Source organism: Bemisia tabaci, unplaced genomic scaffold, assembly GCF_918797505.1.
Source record: "Bemisia tabaci unplaced genomic scaffold, PGI_BMITA_v3".
NCBI classification, from domain to species: Eukaryota; Metazoa; Arthropoda; class Insecta; order Hemiptera; family Aleyrodidae; genus Bemisia; species Bemisia tabaci.
In genome coordinates this window covers 524,601-551,623 of record NW_027311734.1, presented here as the reverse complement: position 1 = coordinate 551,623, position 27,023 = coordinate 524,601, and the positions used below count along the sequence as shown (strand labels likewise).

Sequence of the window (27,023 nt, the reverse complement as noted above, 5' to 3'; positions counted from 1 at the left end):
TGGATACAAACATGTTGGAGGCTTTTACCATTGTTCCTAAAAATCTTTGAATGTTTTAATGCTAGTATGAATTCATTTCTTTTGTTGATTTCGATTGATATGCAAGTTGAAATCGGGAGATTCTAGCAAGAGAAAATGTGTACCTTTTACCTTTCGATTTTTTTTGTCATTTTTGAGTCATATTCTATTACGATTATAAAATTAAAAATAACAAGCTTCTTTTTCAGACATATATACGATAATTCGAAATAAGATTTAACGGAGTTGGCTTGATTTTTGCCTCTATGACGTCTTACGTGCTTTTACTTCAAGTGGTGTTTTTTTGTTGCATGTAACTCCCATCTGTATGACAGAGGGAAAATTAATAAGCTAAATCCACAACTATACAGTAATGTTCGATTTCCCCGCAGAAGAGGAGTAGTTCAATCTTCTTAGAGAGCGTTTTCTTCCATAAGAAGTAGCCGAAAAATAGAGATTCAGAATAGTTTCCCAAAATTTCCCAAGCGGCGGTGACAAAGAATCCAAAGGTAGGGGGCAGCGGAAATAAACCCCCCGAAAGTACGGAGCGAGTGACAGAGAGAAAACGGAAGACACATGACGTACTAATCAATCCCTTTTTTCTCGCAACCTCGAATGGCTCCAGGGCACGCATCGTCAATTAAAGCGAGCCCTTTGAACTTTGCACTATCCCCGGGAGTTAATCACACTAATGTGAATAGATTGTTGGCCGCAGAAACTATCTCGAATTTATCTAATTTACCCGCCTTTTCCTAATGGGGCGCGCCTCGGCGGGCGAGGGTGGAGGGGGGCGGGGGCGGGCACCACATGTGTGAGGGCTAAATGCGCTCTCAAAACCGCTTTGCAACGCGCACGCGAAACCGCCCTCTTTAAATATTTACTAATCAACTACAGCTCCGACTTGAGCAGCGTTGTCCTTCTGTGCAATAGCGGTCAACAAAGAAGCTTAAGAATGGATTCATACATAAAAAATTTGAAAAAAAAGGAACCGCTCATCAGTGGTGAGGCGTGAATGATCGATTATCGATATTTCCCCCATTTGAGGCTGTGGTTAAGAATTGATTATTAAGGTGTTCGTTGCGAACACTCTGGCCATCGATTCTTTTACGTAGGTTTAAATGGCAGATCAATCGATATAAAGCAAAGCACGCCACGCCACTGCTGATCATGGGTAGATATAACTATAGTGATCAGGGTGTCTACAAGTCCGGAAGTACTGAAAAAGTGCGCAAATTCCGCAAAAGGTCCGGAATTTTTTTCATTTTTTGGTCATTTTTTGTTTTAATTTGAGCAAAAAATTGAAATTTTTCGAATTCTGTCAACTGGCGGTACTAAAAAAGCACTGAATTTTTTTCTATTGAAGAAGTTTTGCATTTTTTGGGAATGTACTAAAAAAGTCGCTAGGAGTCGTAGAGCGCGAGGAAGTGCTGTAAAGCGACTTATATGTATGTACTAAAAAAGTACTTTAAAAGTACTGATTTTTGGCCCGCCTGTTTTATTAGACACCCTAATCGATTCCGAACATGAACCTTGTTTTTCTCGATCTGTTTGGTTTCACTGAGAAAATTCAGAATTTTTCTGGCGCAGTAGAATAAGTTACGCTTTGTCGTATATACATAGGTGGACTAGGCCGCTTCACCAGAAAAATACCTCCAGAAAAACTCCTACATTCAGTATCAGCAGGAAAAATCTCAAGCATTCCATGGGTCCATAGTTACTGAATTGGAGCGTGGCTCCTGATTCTCCACCAACATTTCTGGAAAATTGGCCAGAAAATTCCAAGCTCTGAAAAAATTCAGATTATTCCGGGCAAAGTCTTACGGGTCGAGAAAAACAAAAGTAGATATTAAAATCAATGCTATATAACTTCCCGGCGGGTTGATTATTGAAACTGATAGACAAAGCGATGGACAACGAAGATGAAAGGAAAATAAAGCGATCCTATACAGATTAAAGCGGGTGGTTGTTATAGACTAAGGGTGAAAATGATGGACTAACTACATAAAGGTATCTCGAGGGTTGTCGTTAGTTTGTCTATCACTCGCCTCCTTTGTCCATTGCAACAACTCACTTCCACCAGTATGATCGCTCCGTTTCCTCTTTGTCATTTTTGTCTATAGCTTTGTATATCAATAATCAGTCCCCAGAATGAACGCTCTATTTTTGGAGCAGACCGGCTCCTGTTGACCAGTGTAACCATCGCTCATGTCCTATATTTCACATGAGATTTGGCAGGAGTGCACTCCAGCCAGCGAGAAAAGAGCTTGTTCAAACGGCGGAGCAGAATCTGAGTTTAAATTTAATAAGCGGAGGAGCCATTAGAGGCTAGATTAAGGAGGGCTCCTGGCTCGCTTCTCTGAAATGAGTGCATGGAGGTTTCCCCGGCGAGAAAACCCGGCCGGAAAGTTTCCCGGCGCGAATTTCCCTCGGCTAACGAACCCGGTGCCGAATCAAGGAACGACCGCTGCCTCGTGTCGATGCGGAGACCACCAATCGCCGCGTCACTGGTGATGGCGTTTCTTGAGCTGATATTTGATTCTCTAGAAATCCTATAATCGATTCGAATTGACCAGTGATAATAAAGAATAGATCACTTGATTGATCGCGTAACGATTCCCATCTTTCCCACCGAACTTAAACCAAGAAATTAGCGAACACTGGGAAAAAAACACATTGGATCTAGAGTCCAAACTCTTAAAAACATCGACAAGCAAAAATACTCTAGATTTAACCAGATTTAAGCTTAAATCAAGAACCAAGCCTCTTAATTTGAGCGGATTTCCTTTTGATTTAAGCTTAAATCTGATTGAATCAAGAGTATTTTTTCTTGTCATGTTTTCAAGAGTCTGGACTCTAGATCCAATGTGGTTTTTTTTCCAGTGAACCGTATGTGCCCAAATTCTTATACGACGATCCGATCCACTCTTCGACGTCGAGAAGAAATGGGACGAGATCAGATCTTTCATATGAGCAAAATTTAAAATTCAAATGTAAAAATGGGACAGTCGTGCTGTTCACTGAATTGTGTTTTGATGCTTGATTCTTATATGTAGATTAGCTAAAAATATTAAGATCGTCCAAATCGCAACGTTCCACGTTCAATACTAACCGAGATATCGCCCTTTGTAAATTTGGGTTTTTGACGTCATCCACCGCGGTAGTGACACCCTTGGTTTCTTCCACTTTGCTTTCATCCGCGTTTCACGTAGAGTAACCAGTGCTAATGTAAGTGTCTCCCTGACTGATAAACCAAGGTGGAAGAAACCAAGGGTGTCACTACCGCGGTGGATGACGTCAAAAACCCGACTTTTCAAAGGGCGATATCTCGTTTAATATTGAACGTAGAAAGTTGCGGTTTGGACAGATCTTAATATTTTCAGCTAATCTACTAGAATCAAGCATTAAAACACAATTCTGTGACCAGCACAACTGGCCCATTGGGGTGATACGGAGCCAATTCTTTTCGACCTGACTCTGAGCAATAAGAATCGATCCAGTTAAAAGATCGACTTGCGATCTAATTGATCGTTTGACTAAAAGAATCGCCACCACAACCCCTGAGGTACCTGGTGCCTCGCACGCGGTTTTTTTATTGTGTCGTAAATTCTTAAATAATTTGAGGTTATAAAGCTCCGAGTTACTCGTAAAACAAAGGTAAATAGGGAAGAGGAGTTAAAAGAGCTGACACGTCTGATTTAATGTTTTCATACCCGGCCGGCCGGCGTGAGCACGGTAATATTTAACTCGATCGGAATTAGCAGCGGGAAGAAATCAATTCATACCACCACCGTTGTCGAATTTTCACGCCTCCTCTGTTTTATTCCAAGCTGGGAATTTTTTCTTAGTAGAGAATAGGTGACCCTCAGCGTCTTTTTTATTCCTGAAATCGATCAAAAAATTTAAATTCGCTAAGTTTACAAGTGCAAAATTTTACTTTTTAATGTGCACAATTACGTAAAGACGCTGGCTCGGTTTTAAAGTGTTACAAATGGACTATATTTTGCAATTAGGAACTACAAATTGTGGCTTGGAGGAACAGCATATGTACCACTAGTTTCCCTATGTGCATAAGTGTTTTTACGGACGAACAAGACATTACATTACTTTTACTGCGCAGGAAAATTAGCATGCAGTCCTTGCAAGACATTTTTTTGAGATTTTGCACTGGCTGGTTTTCTTGTTGGAGAGTGAAATATGCAAATAGAATTTGGCAACCACTAATAAGGGAGTTCTGTTTCGTCTGACGAACTGTATTTGGACGTATTTATGCTAAAAGGAACTATGTGAATAGGGTTTGTGTGTAACATAGTTCCTTTTATCATGATTATGTCCATTTTTGATGTCGGAGAGGGCTGACCTCAGCGACGATTTATGTATAACCTTTGGGATTATGAAAGAGTACCTGAGCGGTAGGGCGGTTCGTAAAATTTTTAGGACACAGGTTTGGAGATTATCGAAGAACGTATGACTGATTTGTTAAGAAATGGAGCATTTCTGAGGGCTAAAAGAATACGCATAATTAAATGACGTAATTGCGTTATAAAAGAGTTGGAATACGTTCAGATGATCTATGGAGATTACATATTTGCACATGGGTTACTGATCTTTACATCTAAGATAAATATATTGTGTCAAAGTTCCCGGGGAAAAACAGCCTTGGACCTCACCAGCAGAAATTTCAGTTATTAAGTCGAGCGATGTTTTTGAGTTGGGTCGAGAGGACAGAGTTTGAGATTTAGACGGCAAAGCTCTTGCTACTGCCTTGACTGTAATGTTGCGACCAGTTCAGTTCATTGGCGAGCCAAAATCGGGGTCAATTTGCATCACACTCGAGCAATTTCGTGCCTTGAGCATGGCCAATTCGAATTTTTTTAGTTTTTCTTGGATCTACATGTTTTTACTGCAAACTTCAAACCACCATAACTCCTGTCAGGTTGGGCATGTTTCAGCGTTTTTTATGTCACAAAATATTCTTAGAGCTCATCTCTATGCTTATGTACCAAAATCTTCATATTCATTTAGTTTATATACCGCCAAGGCTCCGTTTTCTGTGGATGATTACACATGTGCAAGGGATATCCCTTAAGTTTCATCAGATGTAATGTGCAAGATCTAAGATGTTGCGTTAAATAGTAATAATTTTTCAAAATAATCTCCTCCCTAGAACATTCAGACTAAGGAATGTCCAAAGAATCCAAAATAATTCCTTTCGTCCAAAGAATTTATGTACTAAAAAATCATTCAGGCCCTTTACCTGGTTAATTATTTGATGCATAATAACAAAAACCAAGAAACACAGTTTCTGGTGACCTATGATCATTACAAAATTTTGTCTACTCTATTTGTCAAATTAATTTTTACGGAATAAACGTTTTTCATTGTGATAAAAGTTTCGGACATTTTTAATACTCGATCAGAAAATTCGCTACTTTCTGCAGCAGTCAGTCAACCGTGAAAAAACGCTCCACCTAAACGGTCAGAGTGTAACTATAGGTACCACAAAACCCTCTTAGCAACCCGCAAAGCTTCTTTGCCAGCCCATTCGCAGCCCACCAAGCTCCAATACCCTTTTCCTTTCGATAATCCGCTTACATGGTCTGTGGAATTGGTCAGACAGTGGTGGCTCTTTCGTCCGTCCGGCCGGACCACGAGATCCCTTGAAATGGACCTTGATTGATGCTGGAAATTAATTCTATGCACTCATGCTTGAAATGTAAAATCTTCGCAGGAAGGTGCTTGTTGTTCTTGAATGAAAATAGAGTCAGGGATCCATCACTCGGTTTACATACATCCATAAAAGCCGCTTTCATAGCACTCTCTAGCGCTCTGCGAGATCTATCCGCCAAAAGCCCTTTATCTCCCCAACGCCCTTTAGGGAGTTTGCACTCCCTCATTTGCTCTAAAACCCCCTGTCACCCTTATTTTACTGGGCGTCCCCTTCGTTTCCCCTGAGGAGGAACTCAATCAAGCATCTTCCTTCTTGGCAGCCTTTCTCTCATCATCCTGTACCAGACAATCTGTTTGGTTATGACGTCCAATACGACTGCAGACGGCAAATTGTATCAAGATACTTCCCCCGCTCCCCATACTAAAATAATATTTATCGAGCAATTACTTATTTTCATAAGTTTAGAGTTGGCATCAAAAATCACCAAAAAATATTGAAATTCCCGACAATTTGTCCACAGGGAGACTCAAAATCTTTGAGCTCCTGTTTTGCTCAGCACAACATGACGAAAACTAAGGAGATTTAACTGACCATGAACTTATAACGAAAGTAAACAATTTACTCACTCCAAAAGTATGAAAGTGACAAAGGAAAAATTGAAAACATGTGTATCTAGACAAGGCTAAAAGAAAAACTCTTATGTAAAAATGCAGCTACGCTTTGCGCCCGTCACAGGCTAATTTTCAGCTTAAGGAATTGATAAAAAATTATATGGCGATCTGATTCTACCGGATGTGTATTTGAAATTTTAACCTTATTTACCCATGTTTCTATTATTTTCCTTTCATCGAAATTTTACCTTTCCAGTTACACAAGAATGTGTCAAAATTTTTAGTGATCATTTAAGGATAATATTCTAAACCATTTTTGTGCTTCTAAGCCGTGGTTTTACTTCCAATAGCTGCGTTATGGCCCACGGTAACGCTCCAAAAATAAAAAAATATCCCTCCTTATTTAAAACAAATCGTAGACAGCTCCGTAAAATCGGGGACAAGAAAAGTGGCGACCAGGTTGCGTTTCGTCGAGAGTTATAAGCTCACCAAGTCGCCATCCATCATCCATGCACTATTGAGCTTTAGCCCAATATGTCGCCACCCCACCCGATAAGCAGCCAGACTTGGGGTCACTCCTCTCTTTGCCGTGTGTTGTAGAAACGCAGGATGAGCCTCCAAATGTTGCCAAATTTCCGTTGTTTGAACACGAATTTCCAAGGAAACTTTTGGATTTTTCCCCCCAATTTTCTATATAATTTTGGATGTGATTTGATCTAAAGCTTTTAAAAGTTTCAAAGGGAAAAAGTCGTAAATTTTCTCAAAAATAAATATTTTTCGGGTGAAATTTTGCAACATCCGAATGCTCTTACGGTGTTCCTCCTTTCCAAGGCAGTCTTCGTCGCGCAGTGAAGCTCGAGATTTTCGCGCGACAATATCGGAAAAGAAAGTAACTTTACAACCTTTCGACCCTCCCATCCGATGCGAGAACTTCCAACCGAGCACCTTCCCGCCCTCTCTATTTTCTCCTTCTCCCTCTTCTTCCAATCTCTCTGGCTTATTCGTCGTTTTTTACGTTTTTTGGACCTCTTGGCGCTCTCCGTTATTCTAGGATTGTGAGAAGTTCAGACTCGATGATCTCCTCCACATTTGTAAAACTTTTTATGTGTTTTTCCTCCACGGTTTAGGATTAACCCTCTGCTTTTCTATTGTTCGAAGATTTATGCACTTCCGTGTTCTGAGTTTACGAATCTCGAGGTTTGCTAAATATTTGTTCTTGAAAAAGAGGCTGTATACACAATAAAAAATTCTACTCGTCACAGCGAAAAGGTTGATTCCGTGGTAGTCTTTTGTTGCGTCGAGTAAGGAGGCACCAAGGTATCGAACTAATTGTTTTTTTAGGGAAAAACCCAAATGTGTCGGGGAAGAAAACGGGTTCACCTAAATTGAATGTCTAAAACCACAATGTGATTGGTGTTTTTCAAAAACCTCCTTAGGAAAATCCAAAATAAGAAGGTGGAAGCGTCCGAAAGCAAAAATTCACCGTTTGACTGAGATAGTCGAATCCCATGTTTCGCTTTGTGTGGTGTTCGGTTTCTTTTCTGCTTAAATTTAAGAGTCACCCGAAATGTGCCGCAGCTAAAATCGTTCTAATATGTGCTTCTCGATTATCCGTACCATTCTTTAGCTAAAATACGTATAAAATGATACCAGTGCTACAGAAATATTTGTTCGAAATCTGGATGTTACTTGCCTCTGCTGTACATCCATTTGAATAAACAGGTGCTGCGTTATTTCCACTCAAATTGAACTCAAGATCTTCGGGGCACTGACAAATAATCGAATTAGCGGGCGCCGTGAATCGTTGAATCGTTGAATCGTTATCCACTGATCCTGGGCCTCGATCGTTGAATCGTTATCGAATGAGTCTGATCGATAACTTCCTATTTTCACATGCTATATATCGATCGAGATCATTTGATAACGATTTAACAATCGAATCGCTGGTTGATACATCCCTAGCTATCTTAACAGTGTTATTTATCGATGAAGGTCGTTGGATAGCGATTCAACAATCCAGGTGCTGGAATTATATCACTCAAACGCCAGACAGTGTTGAGGTACGCCGCGAATTGGACTCAAATCAGTGTCGCGAACAAGTCGATACACTCAGGCCCAACCTCACGCGCGCGTAAAAAAAGAGGGAGGCGCTAGTAATGACGTAAGCACAACCCAACATTTGCTCAAGGAGTATGTCGCATGAATTTTAAGAGCAGTAAAAAAAGCCAGCTCAAATCCGTGATCGTTTGGAGCCGAGCCAAGAGCGCCCGTCGGAACTTTCCGAAAGCTCGGAGGAGGGAATAAAACGTGTAGGACAGGTGTGCTTCGGATAAATCGGAGGGTTGTTTTCAAATAAAATCCCCGGTGAAGTGGCGGCGGGGAAAAGGGGGGGGGGGTCCGTTTACTCTAAGTTCGAACAAACAAGACTCAGCCGCATGAGACTGTAATCAAGATCCCCCGCCCCCCGTTTCCTCCTAAAGCTCGTCCCCCCCTCCACCCCCGCTTCCGCGGTGTCAATCCTGACCGAGACGGCGCACAGTGGATCGAGTCAATTAGAGATGTCGGACATGAAATTTTTTACTAAAAATGCAAATTTTTATGTTTATTTCGTCACTTTTTAAACTTTAAGGGGTGGTTCTTAAAGAAAATTTCACGAAGGAACGAATGGTTCCACTTTTAGAACTTCAAAGTTTTATATAAACGGAGTTATAAGCGTTTAAAGTTTCCAAATTTTGTCGGACGTCTCCTATTGACTCGACCCCGTGTGCGGCGGCGTCTTCGGCACCCGACTTCCGTCCGGAAACGTCGTGAAAGGAGCCCGGGGAGACGCGCTTTCAACCTGTCGCGAAACACCTCGGAACCGAGCTTGCGGCTTTTGTGAGGACGGCGCATCGATTGCACCGGGACACGTGTGCACTTCCCCCGACTGACGTTGAGAGCTGTCGCCGAAATGGAGGGAAAAGAATTCTGTTGTTAAAGGATATTTTCCGCGGTTTCCGTCGAAAAATGTCACCGAGGTTTTTCGATGGGTATCTTGTGGAATACACTGTCGGACTGAGGTCAGTCCCATTTTTCCGGTGTAAAATGGTCCGATGGTGATGTAAGTGATGATGGTTTTTGCGCTGCTTTGCCACAAACAGGAGTATATCCGTCGCAGGCAACTAGTCAAATCAGGCATTTTACAAAATGCGTGGCCAGATAGTCAAAAGCTAACGGTTTACGAAATTTTGTAAATTTATGGCGAAGAGCTCACGAGCTTTCAATATTTTGGAAAAAATTGCTCATCAAATCTACGAACTTTCCTTGTACCTAAAATTGTGTTACTCTTCAAATGCTCCTCAAATGTTTAAATGTTACAATTTTGAAAAGTCTGTGTTTTATGGCATGCTGGAAAGTTAAGATAGATGTTCGTTCAGAAATTGAACCTCGTTTAAAATAGTATGCTATCATGCCTATGTTTACAGAGATTTCTCTCCTACATGATTGATGAATTAATTTTTCTACGAGCCTTATATGAACACTGACTGCCCTCTAAGAAGAGCATTTACCACTTTCTTGTGAGGTGACTTCAAAAGGTTGAATAGAACTATGATTTCCGTCAAGAAAACAATATGAAACGGGAAAAAATACTAGTTTTGTTCTTATTAATTTTGAATCGCTTTTCAAAAGCTTCCTGTCTTGAAGCTCTTCTTCCCTGATCCCTGATCAGGTCTGTATTAGAAACTTTACTGGTTTAAAATGATTATCTCTTTCAAACGTGTCACGGGGAAAATTATTATATTTTGTCTCAAATTTTATGTCACCTCCTACCAATGTTGGAAGAAAAACAAGATCACACGCATCAGAAACCACGGAGCTCGGGAGCTCAAGCGGGAGGGAGCAAGCGTCAGATACCGGCCGGCCGGAGCGAACGAGTACTTCGGGAGTTTAAAACGCCTTCAATTCGGAGGTTATACTTTCTAGCCTACACCGGAGTGTGTTTAGTTGCATGTTCATCCGTGTTACCTATCTACTTTCGGATCGGTGCGGTGCCGTAAAGTGATAGCGCAAAACACCGTCAAATTTATTTTGATTATGCCCATTTTTTTTATTATACTTCGTTAATGTAACGTGCCCAAATACTTACCGATATTTTCAGGAACATCAGCTACTATATACTGCTATCTTTAAGTTCTCGTTTATTTCCTTTTCATGATGAAAAATAAACAGACATCATCAAGAATCAATTTTCACAAAAAGATTAGCATTCAAGGGAAAATTAAATAAAGTTCATAAAAAATCATTATTAAGTCTGAAAACCTCAGTTGAACCTGAAACTTCTAGATCCTTCTTCAGAAGTTCAGTTTTTAACAAGCATAAAACCAAATATCATCGACCAGGGCCGTCTTGTAAGCGGTTGCAGTCAGTGATGCGTCGAACGATTTCAACCTTTCGAAAGTCCTTTCGTCGGAGCAATCAGCCACCTTGAACTTTCATCGCCTTCGAGATAAAGAACTTGAACTTTCCTTTTCAACGAAAGCTCTTTTTTGCGCTACACAGTGAGCGCGACGAATAGAAAAAGTCGTTTAACTGAAAGGTCTCCTGAATAAATTGTGAAACTTTTAAGACGCGTTCCACGGGCGCGGAAAAGTTACGTTGTAAATTTTCCGTCGCGAGCAGATTACCTCACCGTAGCGAATGGTGACATGATGAGGGGCGGGCGGGGAAAGGGGCAGAGGGAAGGAACAGTTGTTTCCCAGACAAAAGAACGTAACTGCAGCCCAACATTGCCAAATTTCCCTTTGCAAAATGATGTTTTTACCGCGAAATTATCAGGCGTTCCTAACTGAAAATTTATCCGAATGTTCCTCTGATTATAATCAGAAATCAGTTGAGGTTTAAACAGAGATCGCACAGTTATACTACCGTAGAAAATTTGTTTTTTGGGGCAATTTTGCAACCTGGAAATGGAGTTACGTCCTTTCGACGGGGGAACGAATTACCTTCGGTAAGGTGAGAGCGAGTAAGGCGGTGCGAGCCGAAAATAATCATATTCAGTTCGTTCGCGTAAAGCGTGTCTCGCAATAAAAAATACCTGATCTTTAAAGTTGCCGACTTGGGAAAACTAATGTACAACTTTGAGTATTTCGGTTTCACGCTCCTGTATTTTTCGGATTCCGTTTCGGGGAGCCGAGCCGGCCGCTCACCTTTCGCGTAATCCTTTTTTCCGCCCGCCTGCTCGCGCTTGTAATAAACCTTTACTCGCGATTCGCCGCGCGTTGCTCGCGCGTCAATTTCACTCGTTATGGGGTGAATAATGCACAGAGTGATTCAATTTTAGCTTTTCTCATTGCTGGAAATCTCAATTTAATGTATCTTCCCTCGTCTGAATATTACATCTCTATGGCTAAGATCGAAAAATGAGTACTTTTGTCGCGGCGTTTTAAAATCTCCAATTATGTGTGTATTTTCTAGAAAACAAGAGGGAAATGAAGAATCACCTTGAAATTTTTTTGTCGTTGCTTTTGAATGTGAATGAAGAAAATTTACAAATAACTTCCAAGAAAACTTTTGGTTACCTACTTCTGTGTTAAAAAAAAAGTGAAAATGTATAATATTTCAAAGGTACGCAGTACGCACGTACTTTTAGACTTCGGCTGTATATTAAGTCAACATTGGAGATCAACTATTTTTAAAGCCATTCGAGAAATGTAAAATACTATCATACCTGTATATAATGTTACATTCCCTAATAGCACGGCAACGCATAAAGAATGTTTTTTTTTTTTTTAATTATCTCTAAAAACAGTAAAACTTTTAAGATATTTAGACATCCTTATGTTTTATAAAAAAAATATCAAAACAGAATGAAAGAAAAAAACATCCTCAATACATACACATTTGTGATCGGAACTCTTTGTCAAGCTATCCGACAAGTGCAGTGAAAATTCTATCGTATCTGTCATATTCCCTAATATAGCACAATGAAGCATAAAATATGTCCTTCAAATGTGTACCTATGAAAATATTCTGAGAATTTTGCATACATATATTTTATTTTCCTTTTTTTTTAAAGAAGTAAAAAATACCCTGTATACGTACATGCGTGCGAAAACATATAAGTCTTTAACTCGATAAATTGCTTCCTTGCCGGCTTCCTCATCCTCCGCGCCACTTTGGGTAGTATTATGGGGAAGCTTTAGCGTTTAGTTATAATTTATTTTATTCATTAATTATTCTTAGTTCTAAACTCCTGGAAAAGGCAGACGGCTCTTTTCGCGAATCCCATCTCTCGAGAGTCGTTCGCTCTCCTTGCCTCTCTGGCAACTGTTAATAAATTGGATGTAATTAAAATCAATAAAGCAAACCCTCCAGATACACCGTCTTTTAACTCTCGCTTTCTTTCGCTTTTTAATGATCCACTACTGGAGGCGGCTCGACTTTTGCAATTAATCTGTGTCTTTTTTTTCGCAAGAACTCAGCTCGCTCTGTTCAAGTGCGCCGTAGTTAATACTCTTATGACTCCTTCCACCCACGATATTTTTATACCTCCTACTTTTATATTTGGACGTGTTTCTACCAAACGGAACTGTGTGCATTAAGACATGAGCCATGAGACTCTTAAGAATATATGCATAACAGGGCTCACGTCATAGTGCACATAGTTCCCTATTGAAATACGTCCATTTAATGTATTTACCCATTATTTTGTTGTAATTACAAAATTCATTATCTAATCTTTAAATTTCTTGTTTATTTTGGTTCTAGACTTACTCAAAATGGGTGAACCATTATTTGGAAAAAGCACGAAGCAAAAAATTAATACAAGACCTCCAGGCCGATCTCACAGATGGGGTTTTATTAGCTGATGTCATCGAGGCAGTCAGTAAGTATCTTTCTTTTATTGTTCTTTACAAATAATTTTAATCATACTTTACTGATTCCGAGTAATCGGGGTAACATTTATTTGAGCACCTGATTTTTTTTTCAAATATCTTTGAAAATTGTGCTTTTAAGTAAAGGGAAACCTTTTCGTTCCGGTCGGCGTTCCGCACTGAAAAAAAAATCTCGGTGTATTTACTAAGAAAAGGGTAAAATTACCAAGAATTCAGGGTTCTATTTGATCCCAGTTTTTTCTTGGTAAAATTAACATTTATGGAATTGATAATTTTACCGAGAAATCTCGATAAAATTATTGACTTTCTCGGTGATTTTACTGGACCCTGGTAAAAACGCCAATATTTTTTATCGACTGTGGTAGAATTACCGAGATAAAGTGGCAAAGTTACCGGGAATTGATTACCAATAAAAGTGGTATTCTTACCTGAAAAAAAAACCGTAAAAATACCGGTTTTTAGGTAAGCTTACTGGTAAAAGTACCAATAATTGGTAAAAAAAAGTGGGATGGTAAAGGTACCAACGGACCTCGGTAAAAACGCCGAGAATTTTTTTTCAGTGCGATTGATAGTTTTAGACTTTTTCACGTTCCTCTTCAATATTTGCTAAAAACGCGCATAGAAGTCGAGCCGGAATAATTTCATGATAGTATGAGCAAATTTTTTCAAACACCAGCATTTACCAACCAACCCTTGAGATCCATGGTTTGGTAGTTTTTCACCATCGATATGCAATCTGTCTTCATTTTTTTGGCAAATCTAGGAAAAAACGTGTTTATCTCATTTAAATTGTTTCACAATGCATATGCATGTTCCTGCCTACTCTTTCAACTCGGTTTTTTTTGGTATTCTCATTCATGTTTTACCAACAAATATCTCTACATAAAATGTGTAGACACATTTTTGATAGATAGTTTGAGAAAATTGATGCATTAAGCATATAGTTGATTTCCTGCCATTGAAGTAAAACATAATGCACATTTGCAACGTCGAAACCGTCGAGTTAGGTATTTTTTCTACCTCCAACTACTAAACCCATTAACTAAACGTGCCGGACTGTAAGTTGCGATTAGCTTTCGTTCCTGTTTGCAGTATAGGTTTGGATGGCCTGAAAAGCTCCAACCGGCGCACAGTGGATCGAGTCGATCAGAGAGACCGGACTTGAAATGTTTGACTAAAACTGCAAATTTTGATGTTTATTTCGTCATATTTTAAATTTTGGGGAGTACTCCTAGCAGAACATTTCTCGAGGAAACCAATGGAGCCATTTTTAAAATCACAAAATTTTGATTTAAGGGAGTTATACGCTTTTAAAATTTCCAAATGTTGTCCGAATTCTCCCGTTGACTCGATCCAATGCGCGACGGGGCACATCGGTCTAGAATAGCGTTATCTGAGGAATAATTCATTTTTCAGTGGAATAAAAAGGGATCGACCGTCGGAAATTTAATGGACACAATTCCTACGAAATGCTTTATTGGTGGGTTCCTTATCCCATCGTACAAACAGTGAACAGAAGGGATACCTGTAAAATATATTGGCACAACCAGCTTGGCACAGTGGCGTGCGGTGGGTTTAGTGACAGGGCAAGCTCTAGCGTTCGCCATCCGGGGGGGGGGGGGGGGTGGTTAACGTAGTCTCTTTCCCCTCCTCAGGGAGCCCCCCTAGAAAATTGTTAAAATTTTACGGTATTTGCTCTATTTTTCGGATGAAATCTGATGGAATGTCTTGAAAAACTGTGGTTTTATTACTTTCTCTCTTACTTATGATTTCGTTTACTCAACTTGTTTCGATTGTTATTGAGCATTAGAGGTCGGCTCCATGCTCTTAACTCCTAATTTTGCCACTTATTTGAGGTATTGTAGTCTTTATTCTACATTATTTAGAATTTTTTGAGTTTAAAATTGGAAATTAGAAAAATAAGTTAGAAAATTAGAATTTTCTGCGTTTAAAACAAGATTGAGAATTTTCTAATTTATCACTAATCAGATCAAGTGAGCGAAATTTTATAGAATTTAAGGGCATTTGCTTCGAAGGAGCAATTACAACCGCGACGGAAAGAGGGAGCAAGATAGCGCATCGCGCATCGGAGGCAGAAGCAGCGCGCTGCGGTGACGGGCCAAGAGATGGCCAAGAGAAGCGAGCTGCGATCGCGCAGCGAAGGGCTCGGACTCGGAACGTACCGCTCTACCCGCCCGCCTTGATTCCGCCGCCGAGCAGGGGCTCTCCGCTCAGCTGATCGCAAGCGATTCTCCAGCGCATGAGTCGGCCCCTGTTCCGGCCGCGCAGCGCGCTGCGCCAGCGCCACCTCCATCCGCTCTCTATACGTATTTCTGTCTCTCTCTCTTTCTGTTTTCAATGCAATTTACATACTGAACACCTTTTATAAATTAGATTTACTAAAATGTAAAACATGGATGTAATAGGTGTAATTTTCTTCTTTCTTTTGAAATCTTTGGGCAAGCAGTGCTTGCCTTGCTTATCCGCACCGCACGCCACTGGCTTGGCAGCAATTTTGTCAGGTAATTTATAATCGTGCAGGCCTTCTCGAGGGGATATTTAGAGCCGAACTTCCGTTCTCTACGTGTCGGGAGATGGCCAGACGTTCTGTTGCCATCCTGGAAGAGGGTATTTCTAGTCCAATAAATATATACACCCTTTGGATTTTACTCACTATTTTATAAATTAAACGCACTACAAAAAATAATTGGCCTGTTGCACACGACAGATAAAGGCATGATTTTTTGAAGGTATAACCACCGCAGAATTACGATAAGAAATTCAGTAAAATATGTGATTGAAATCAATTCATTTTGCCTCACGTCATATAGCTTTGTCATGATAATGTCATAAATTCATGCTCATAACGTTCAAAATCACCATTAAGATTTTTTTGGCGTAAAGTATCCTGTATCGTAAAATTCAGTCATGTAAGACAAGAACTAACAATTGGACGCATTTGTACATTGAAGTACATCCGCATCCGGAGTTCTAAATAAGGACATAATTCCATAAGTGTAGATTTCTGAATGCTAACAAATGTTAGGTAGGAACGCATATACGGGATTGGAGAGTGCAAGGAACGTGAAGCAAATTAGGAACAGTCTCAAAAATGACTTAATACTCTGTTAAAAGCCCTCTTTTGTCAAATTTTCTTAATTTTCTTAAATCTTCATTAGAGAAGATCTCATTCTACAAATCTCAATACATGAGAGCTTGGGGGAAACTCTTTTTCTCCTTCAGGCTGAGTCATGTTTTTGTACATCGATGACCAAAGTGCAAAACCGCGTATCTTCTTTGTGGTGTTTTCAGTTCTCCGCTCCTATTTCTATTTTTGTAGAGACAAGCCAATATTATAACTCGGAATTTATACGGAATATTTCTCTAACAGAGAAAAAAATCAAAGGCGGACATTTCAAGGAACTACGTCAAATACTTTTCCAAAGAACAAATGAAGTAAGACAGGAAGTCTGCAGCGTCGCGAACGAGGATATGTGGTTTCCACTGGAAAAAAAAAACACATTGGATCTAGAGTCCAGACTCTTAAAAACATCGACAAGAAATAGTTCTCTTGATTCAATCAGAATCTAGCTCAAATCAAGAACCAAGCCTCTTAATTTAAACGGATTTCGTTTTGATTCAAGCAAAAATTCGATTGAATCAAGAGTATTTTTTCTCGTCAATGTTTTCAAGAGTCTGGACTCTAGATTCAATGTGTTTTTTTCCAGTGTCGCGTTTTGGCCACCGATTTACAGCTGCGTCCTTCGTTCATAGTACCTAGGCATTGCTTAAGGACAAATGGTCTGCTAAGACAAATTTTGTCCGAACTGGAACTAGTCCTCAAATTTTCCAACGTAGATAGCATTATTTTAAGTAAATGCGCCCTTTTTTAATTTGTTGGTCTTTTTATTTATTTTTTTCCGCGGTGCAATTCCTAAAAAATGCGGCAGCCGCGCGGAAACGGTGTCGTAAAGCACGTGGAGTCGGTTCACTGACACCTCTATAGACTTAGAGTCCATATTTCACGGTGGAACTTTAAGGAACTGGATAATGATATCATTTTATCAAGGGAGGAAGTCGGGGATCGGGGCGCTACCCTCGCCTCGGACGGAGGGGGTGGAACGCGCGGAATGCGCGCTTGCACGTCCCACTTGCCGAGCGACTGAAATTAGCGATCGCTCAGCGTGGGTGGTCATAATTTTAAGAAAAAACCGACGGAAAACGTTATGTATCGTGTAATTTGTGAATGCAACGATGAATGTATCGATTTTGAAAGTAGGAGAAAGCACGTGCCTCTATTTGCGACTTTTGCAACACTGAAAAAAAGTTACGGGTTGTATAGACGTCATGGCCGGATTAAAGGGGTGGCCACATGGGCCACGGACCATGGCGGCAAATCTAAGGGGCGGCAAAAATTTGCAATTTTTTAAAGTGTAGGACTGTAGGTATATAAAAAAAAAAAAAAAAATAAAAAATAAAAAAAAAAAAAAATCGGATTTATGAAAACGAGATAAACGAGAAAAGGCGTCAAAATCTCTCTTTTCCTGAGAGTATAGTAATTTATAATTTTGTCGTCTCTTAGTGATACAAGAGACAGCACCCTCAATAAGTCGAGTTACGAGAGAAACCAAACGTGCAATGTGGCCTAGAACGGCGCGACTTGTAGAGAAATGATAACGAGGACTTGAGATGAAAAGGAGAAGCCCTCGGTGCGGCGATCGGCATGTAACACATATTAGCGCATACAAGACTGCACGAATACTTCCCGTATTGCATCAAACGCAGTGCGGTCATTGCGGTCAGCGTGAAACGGATAGCGCCTACAAGAATGCGTGAATACTTCACGCATTGCGCCAAACACAGTGTGGTCAGCAAGAAACGCATTGCGCCAAACACAATGTGGTCAGCAAGAAACGCATAGCGCCTACAAGACTGCGTGAATACTTCACGCATTGCGTCCAACACAGTGCGGTCTGCGCGGCGCGGCGGCGAAAGTTAAAATCATACGATATGTTACATTGTAAGAAAAAAATTGTCACTCGTCTTCGCTTAAGTGGGTGTTTTTGTCGTTGTGCTAACGAATTTATTTTTTCATCCTATGATATGCAGGCTGATCATTTTCGTTTATCATTCAATGAAGTGATAAAGTTGCATGCCGATAACCTCGCCCTGGTCAAAAGTATATACTGATGCAATTAAAAATTCGAAACAAATAATTTAATTTATGCATAAATTACATTTAAATCAAACAAGTCTGCTCTCTTATTGTTTATATCGCACAAACTATTCTGTGATGTCAGGGAAAATATTTAAATGTTTGTATTGTTCCGTCTTTTTATTTTACCTCGAAGCCTGGAGATCCTTCCGAACTTAAATCCAAGTTTGGCATCCTTCTCTTGCCGCAGATTGGGTCCTCGAATAATTTTCTTTTGTCGCCAATTCGTAACTGTCATCAAATGACATGCAAAGCGAATGACGAGAAGCGTGCCGATCACGTAGTTTGTCCCGTTAAGGAGGAAGCGCTGCTTCGCCACCGGATATGGTAACAGAAACAATCAGTTGAAGGTGTGAATAATTTTTATTAGTCATCATTGTGTGGTCACATACGTCTCATTGCCAATTTCTGAGCAAGAAACAAAAGTATATCTTGACCTTTACTTACTTGCATTTTTTCTGTTTTCTTTTTTACAGCCAGCCATAAGGTCCCAAACATCAATAGAAAACCCAAGACAGCAACTCAAATGGTGAGTTTTGATGTTTATCATAATTTATTTACAGCCAGTCAAAAGATTATGGCTCTAAATTTTGAAAAAAACAAGTTTTCAATATTTTGCAGCATATGAAGAAAGGCTTTTTGCGGAAAAATGTGCTACATTTAAGTTGCCTTCAGCAGTAGATACGAGATTAGTAATACATATTTTTTGCGGCAAAGCACCTGAATTTTAAATGACAACAACACGCGCTAGTGTGGCCCATCTGTAACAATTTCATCCATTAAATGAGAGGTAGTTTCTTCTTTACACTGAGAGCAACTATTCTAACGTTCCGGGCGTGCAAATTGCATACGTTCAAAGACGAAGGCATTTTGACGGTATTGCCGTTTGAAAACAAAAACAAACAAACAGTGGATGACGTTATCGAGCACAGTAGCGGGAATTCCGTCACTTAGACTATGTAAATTATACACTTCCAACAATAAGCTTAAAAATGCTCAATTAATTTCCGGATGAAAATAATCATGAAAAAGGTATTAAGATAGGCTTAATTTTACAAGGTTGAAAAAATCCATCATCATCATTTTTAGGTCAATTGTACCTAGATATAAAATTTTGGCCAATTTTCTAGCTAAATTTTTCTTGTTTATAGTCAAGCTTGATAGAATAAAACATTTTTGATTTTTGGAAATTTTGCAACGCCGCTTGTGGTCGGTCTGCTTTTGATTAAAACCATCCAATTAGCCCAGGTAAGCGAGGATTTTTCCTCCTGGGTGCAGTGAGATTCTACCCGGTCGGCAACGACTCTTCCCACGTTTAAACGGGCTTGGCTCCAGATGAACACGGCGCAGCGCGCGGCGTCTCGAATTGGGGAGCGGGTCATCAAACTTTAAATTTTGCATTTTTATGACCTATGTACCTATTCCCCGTCGCTTCGTACTTCCGGCTTCGTCGCGTCGCAGTCGCGTCGGGCGAGGTGAGATGAGGCACATGCCGCCGTGTTGAGGAAAAAGGCCGTATGAACCTTCGTCCGTTGCCACATTTTCTTTGATTCAAAACGAATCTTAAGAAAAACTCGTGAAAATTTTCCGTACAATTTTTTGGAGAATTTTCTTCGTAATTAAATCTAAATTGTCTGAGATTTTCAAGAGAAAATATTCATAACTAGGGTGCACTGGAAAAAAAAAACACATCGGATCTAGAGTCCAGACTCTTAAAAACATTGACAAGAAAAAATACTCTGGATTCAATCAGATTTAAGCTTAAAGCAAGAACCAAGCCTCTTAATTTGAGCGGATTTCCTTTTGATTTAAGCTTAAATCTGATTGAATCAAAAGTTCTTTTTCTTGTCAATGTTTTCAAAAGTCTGGACTCTAGATCCATTGTTTTTTTTTTTTTTTTTTTTTTTTTTTTTTTTTTTTTTTCCCAGTATGTCTACCGGTCCCCGAAAGTCACCAATGTTCCCGATTATCCCCGAGTTTGGAAGGGTGTTCCCGATATCTCCGAAAGTCCCCAATTTTCTTGTTCAGGTTCCCAAAGAATGACAAACATCGTCCTAAACACCGGCATTTTCAAATTCTCCCACCAGCCGCGGCGCTCAGCGGCGCGGTATGACCAGGAATAATGTAGTATTTCTTGGTTTTTCGTATGTTTTCATCGGTTCAACATGACCTGTAAAATTAGTCGTATAAAATACGCATTTTAAAGCTCTGACTAGCTCCCTTTCTCTTACTATTTCGGGACAAAAGTCCCCGATTTTCTTGAAAATACACCCCTAAAAGTCCGCAATTTTGGTTTTTTATAACTGGTAGACACCCTAATAACTCTCCTCAAATATGAGTATTTCATCGGAGGAAATTTGGCAACTCTCGAATGTACATACGGAGTTTTTCCGTAGCACAACAGCATGCTGCCCGGATACGTGAGCGACTCCCGTGCTTCCACGTTGTCGCGACCGGGAGAAACAACTCGGTCGTTAAGGTTTGCCGCGCTGAGGAAGAACGTCGTATAAGCCTTCAAAAGTTGCCATATTTCCTTTAACGAATAAAGGAATTTTCTGGGAAAATTTTAAATGTTTCTCTTCAAATTCTTTAAAAATTTTGTTCGCAATTTAGCCTAGAACATCTGAAAATTTCAAGGAAAAACATGCATGACGTTCTTAAAAAATACGTGTTTCATACGGGGAAATTTGGCAACTCTCGAGTGTTCATACGGCGTTCTTTCTCACTACGGCAGAGTTACGCCCCGTCCAGCGGGACTTCCGGCGGATTTTCCTCCGAGTGTGACAACGTCTGGTTAAATTTATTTTCAGCACGTTTCCGACTGCGATTTAAACGAATTTTTATTTTTCGGGCTCAAATGAATTTCCCTCGCCCCCTCTCCAGGCTGATAGTCATTCTTCCGTAGCAGAGGAATGACTGAATTAAATTGTTGCACTTTTTTATCCCCATAAACGTCTCTCTGTGCACGGGCTTATGATTTCAGACGGCTTTGGGTTTTAACAAGCCTAGCATATCGTATTCAAATCCTAAAGGATGAAATCCATGTCGATGGTAAAATCGCAGAAATGCGTATCTCGTTTTGCGGCGTTGCAAACTTCCTGTCATGTAAAAATAAAAAAATAAAAAAAATAAAAAAAAAAAAAATAAATAAATATTTTACATCGGAAACGTCATTCCTTAAAAACTTGTGATTTTCCTTCGCTACAAGGGAATATTCAATGAAAATTTAAAGCCATGATGTTAGTCCGGTCCATTGGCGGATCCAGCCAATTGGCAACATTGTCCTTTTTCCATTTAAACCTATAGAAATGTATCGATTCTTGAAGAGGCCAGGTCCTCCGACAAGAATCGAGTATTTAGCATAGGTTTAAATGGACGAAATCCGGTGTTGCCAAATTGCTGGATCCGCCTCTGGCCCGGTCTTCTTTTAAAAAAATAAAATGGGAGCGGAGATTTTGAAACACTGCAACCGAGATGCGCATTTTTGCAGTTTCACCGTTGATTTGTGATTCTGTTGGTCGTCTATAAGGAAAAAAATATGACGAATCCCACGGCGGGCTGATTATTGAAATTGATAGACAAAACGGTAGACGAAGAACACATAGGGAGTATGAAGCGATCCTATTGATTGAAAAGGGTGATTCCCATAGACTAAGGGAGAAAATGTTGGACTTATAGGGTCCCTCGTGGGTTGCCGTTAGTTAGTCTTTTACATGCCTCCTTTGTTCATTGCAACTACCCGCTGCCACCAATAGGGTCCCTCCACATCCCTCTTGTCATCTTTGTCTATATCTTTGTCTATCAATTTTAATTATCGGCCCGGAGGATCGGAAGATTGTTCCGTGTGAAAGCCACTTAGGAGTGACCATTATACTTCATTGGTGGGCAAGATCAACGACCAGTGCCATTATATTTCACCCTGTCCACTAAAAAGATCCCACCTGCAGATGACACTACAAAATCGTAATTTTTGACTCCTGAACTCATCATGAGCATCAAATAATGTTCTTACGTTTCCATTGTGGGCGGATGAAACTCTGATAGATTGTACTTTCCATCGTTTTATGGACGATACATATTATGTCCCCACAAATCGATTCGAAGCAATGCTTCGTTCCGATCGATGTCGCCTAGCCTGAAGCGCCGGCTAGACCGCAATGATATCGAGATCAAAACATATCGTCTGGAGGCGCCGCCGTGTATTTGTGGCAGCATCAAATGCGAGGTTGCTAAATTTCTCAATTTCCCATTAAAAATCACAAATTGAAGGTTTGAAAATCTAAGTACCGAAAAATTTTGAACCCAAGCGCCCAAATACTTTTAAAGACCCTAAGGCCCAATAGTTGGCACCGCTTGTATATTACTGTTCTCCTCACTTCAATTTCAACTATCCATCAATTATTAAACTGATAAGTCTGGCAACGCTGCCCAAATGAAATTAATCTGCCTCCGAGCGCAGGCATTGCACCACGCGTTGCTGCGACTGTTTATTCTAGCTTTGGTCCTGTGCTGCAAGATTTTAAGGAAATCAGAAATTCTCCCCCAACCACCCTCCGCGAATGCACTACCCGGTTCTGTTACGATATGTTGATATTTGAGGCTCTTTGCAACCGCGCGTAACATCTAAACTTGTGGGGTTTTATCCACCATGACCAAAACCCATGGGTATCGGGCACTGCCCCCTCATCTCGGCTCAATGTTGACAATTTTACTAATATAACAAAATATTTAATATAGTATTAGTTTTTATTTTTTCGTCTAGAAAATGACATACGAACATACAAAATTGGCATATAACCTTTTTTTCAAAAATCAACTTACATCATTACACGTCTATACGATAGTTAAATTAACCAGCAGTCTAGGAAACTCCAAACTGGAAAATAAGTCGGAGCACCTCAAGATATTACGTCGGTAGAAACTACCAAATATTCTTTTGATTTCGAGAAAAATAATCTTGAACTTTTTTTTAGCAATTTTTATGGAAGCCTCAGACTTGAAACAATGAATGTCAAGCTTTATACTATTAAATGACAAAATTAACTGTAATGTTAAATTTTCCCATAAAGTATCCACTGAAGTGAGTCTTACTCGTATAATGATCAGTTTCTCCGTGTTGAAAGAAACATCTCGCTCAACTGTTTGTCAGTAATACCTTTCATTTTCCGGAAAAAGGCATTTTTACGAAATTTTGTATGTAGTGCTACTTTAAGTAAAATAATCATCGTCGCGATGAAGAGGTAGTGTTCAAATCTTGTTAGGTATGTTCCCGCTTCCCTCCAACGAGAAGAGTATCAGGTGTTGATAAAACGAACGTGACGGAAAAGATTATTCTTGTCAAGGAAAAATTGAACTTCATTCAGAACTTTTCTTAAATCCAATTTTATGTACCTTCAAACACGGATCATTGAATATTAAGTCAATTTGTCTTCTTGGAAGTTCTCATGCAGCATGTACCTTCTGGGAGTAGAGGGTACGGCGAGTTATAAAACTCTCGAGTGGGAATAACAGTAAGTTGATTCGTTCCTCATGAGCTCTCTTGAGAATTGAACCGTGCAGGGGTTACAATTTACTTCTCGCTGAAAAATAGCTTTTTCTAAAAAAATGGACACGCAACCGCTTTATTTGAACTGAACATCGGTATCATAACAAGGATCGAGAATACGTCTGACTGACAACTTTAACCATATCAAATGGACTCTATTTGCAGAGGCTGCTTTTATTGCCAGAACTGCCACTGTGCTCCAAAGTATTGAACCTGAAATACAAGGAGCATAAAATTTCCAAAATTGGTCTGAAAAATAATAATTTAAATCGAACTTAATAAAACGAATTAATTCGCAAAAGCCACACTAAATAAAAGCTAAGATAAAAAACTCTCTCTTAAATGCTAGAGGAGCTCAATCAATTCAAAGAAACGGACCCTTTATAGTGCATAGGTGGTTTTCTTTCAGATGTCCAATTGGTAAAATCTATTCAGAGAAAAAGTAACTGCATAGTGATATGCATAGTCCAAGCCAATAACAAGTGCACCTCTTGTTTGTCACAAAACTTAGTTCCCTTTTATTAAACTCAATCCACATGTATGTATAACTAGCTCGGGTTGTCCGCTTTCTGGACCCAAGTTCAGCCGGAGTTCGAGGCAGTAGTTCACCACGCCTCCTAAATTGGAAACCTTTGACACTTCGGTCTCAAATGATAATCATGCCTTTGACGATTAGTAGAGCTAATTACATCCCTGAAATTTTGGATTTGAAATTGAAATGGATTTTGAGAATTTTTGATCGTCGCAATACAGCTCGCAGCGCCGTGGCTGAAGCGGTGCGGTGAGTGCCTGGAGGGTCAAAACGCCTTCACTTACGTGCGTATGCAACATGAACATCCACAGAGCCCGAATAGTTGTATCTAGGCGTTGGAGTAAAATACGTTTAGTTTCATCTTATTTGACATTAGCTAAAGACGTTTTGCTTGTTTTTCTGACAACCCAACTTAATTCCAGCTATGCTTATTGTGCTGATGGAGTAATCTGTCACTCATGTTTCTCACGGCATCGTCAATTTGTGGAAAATTGACTCGGTATTTTGAATTATTACGACTTTGCCCTCATAAAATGTGGGCTGCGGCCCTCACACTCGCTGACCTATGATCGAACGACGAGTGTAGAAGAGTTTTTTCATGTACGCTTAGGAAAAATTTTTCAAGCGCGCATCCCAACTTTGTTTTGGGTTTAAAAAGAGGCCAGTCAGAAATGCACATCAACCTACTCCCAGTACAAAAGCAATCCATGAAACCTAAGAGACCTGAATCAATCAGAAAAGGATCCTCAAGGGTCGATAATCTTACTATAAGGGCACTCTTGTATCAGTGGGAATAGTAACATGAGCGTTCCATGCCAAGTCAGTTCCAAGTTATAATCCGTATGAATGTTACTGGCAAACCCCGATTTTCAGGCAAAACTAGTTTTACCCTGGTAATTCCAGGTTCGCCAAAGAGGTCATCGGGCAAACCTAGGATTGCCCGAAAATTTTAGGCAAACCTACGTTTGCCAAGGTAAAACCCGGTTTGTCTGAAAATCGGGATTTACCGGTAACATGAACATTTATTCTGTACTCAACAATGAGGTTAGCTTTTTAGCGGTGGAAGTTATAGGTCATAATCGCGATTTTTCCATGTGCAATAACTCGAAGACTGTATCGAGTTCAGGGGAAACGATCAACTGCTTGTCCCCTAGAATTTGGCTGATACAAGTTTCGCTCCTGTCCGGTAATGTACCGCTGTGAGGAATAACGTCGTATGTACATTCAGAGGTTCCCAAAATTCTTAATTTTTTTAAAAAAAAAAGTAGGGATATTTTTATTAAATTTTCTGGCATTTGGATCAAACTATGTATGGGCCTGTAGAAAATTAAAAGAGAACAATTTATAAATTATCGAGAACATTTGAAATTTATTAGAGTAAATGTGGCAACGTCTCAAGGTTCATACATCGTTTTTTCCTAGCACAGTAGCGTAGCAGGGCCGTGTGAATGAACTGCTCCTCATATAAAAATGGATAGCGGTACGGAAGGATGAATGAGCTTTTCCCACATGATGGTCACGGATAAGCACAACATACTTCTCCGCCTGGGGATACATTTGTTTACGTGAGCTTCGATAAAGTTTTAGATTCCATGCGTTACTCTTGTTTACTAATCGGCTCCGTGCTGATGCACAATGTGCTGCGGACTGTTTTTTGTAGAACTTGGTTAAACTTCCGGTTCTAATGATGATCGCTTGTGGATCAGCTGTCAAAAATGTTTCACGGCCTAAAATGCATTCATCTTGAAATGCTATTGGTTATGATTCACAGGATCAAATTTACTTTCAAGTTTAGGGTTACTTGCTGCCCTCTGGAAATCTATGTCAAAATCTGGCAATCCTGGAACCTGCGTCGAAAACACGCAAAACCAGGTTGATCTTCAAAATTTCACTGTCTGCCCTAGAATTTGACAAACTGTCTGATTTGACCATTAACATGTGACATATGTGGATTGCATTTTGCAAAAAGGAACCACTAGCATTCCAGTATTGCAAGGATTTTGCAGCTTACATTCTCTGCAAATAAATACTGAAATAATGCGAACATTTACAATTAAAAATTTAATTTTCGTCTTAATTCATAGTAAATTGGGAGTAAAGATTAAACTTGTTTCGATTATCAGTTTATATATTTCCAAGGTAAACAAAGTTGCACAATCTTAGCAACATTGGAATGCTAGTGGTTCCTTTTTGCAAAATGCAATCCATGTATCTTGCTCCTTAAAACCTCTCATCGCGCATCATTACTGACTCCTAGTTTTTGCTAATTTTGCATCAGTTGATTTTGTCCGTACGACGTGCGTAATGAACCCTCGCACTCTCAAACGCACGGCAACGTCGGGAAATCGTCGCCGGCGAAGTGGCGTCACGTCAATGACGTTGACGTTGATTTCGAGAAATCCAGGCGGCGCTAACCGCCCGGGAACGCGAACGGGGATGAAGCGAAATCGACTGAGTGACACGCTAACAAGTTCCTCCTGTATTCCGCATTATCCTTCATGTCGAAACACACCAGAAATAATTAAAACAGACAGCTCCCGTTACCCCCCTCCTCCTCCC

General features: G+C 39.9%; 1 protein-coding gene across 1 annotated transcript in view; it reads left to right on the top strand.

The window, feature by feature from the left end:
• Positions 1-27,023, top strand: part of sick (sickie) — a 333,346-nt gene that overhangs the window by 130,589 nt on the left and 175,734 nt on the right. The window contains 2 exon segments of the mRNA XM_072305631.1: positions 13,045-13,162; positions 18,864-18,916. Coding sequence (XP_072161732.1) covers positions 13,045-13,162; positions 18,864-18,916 — 171 coding nt within the window.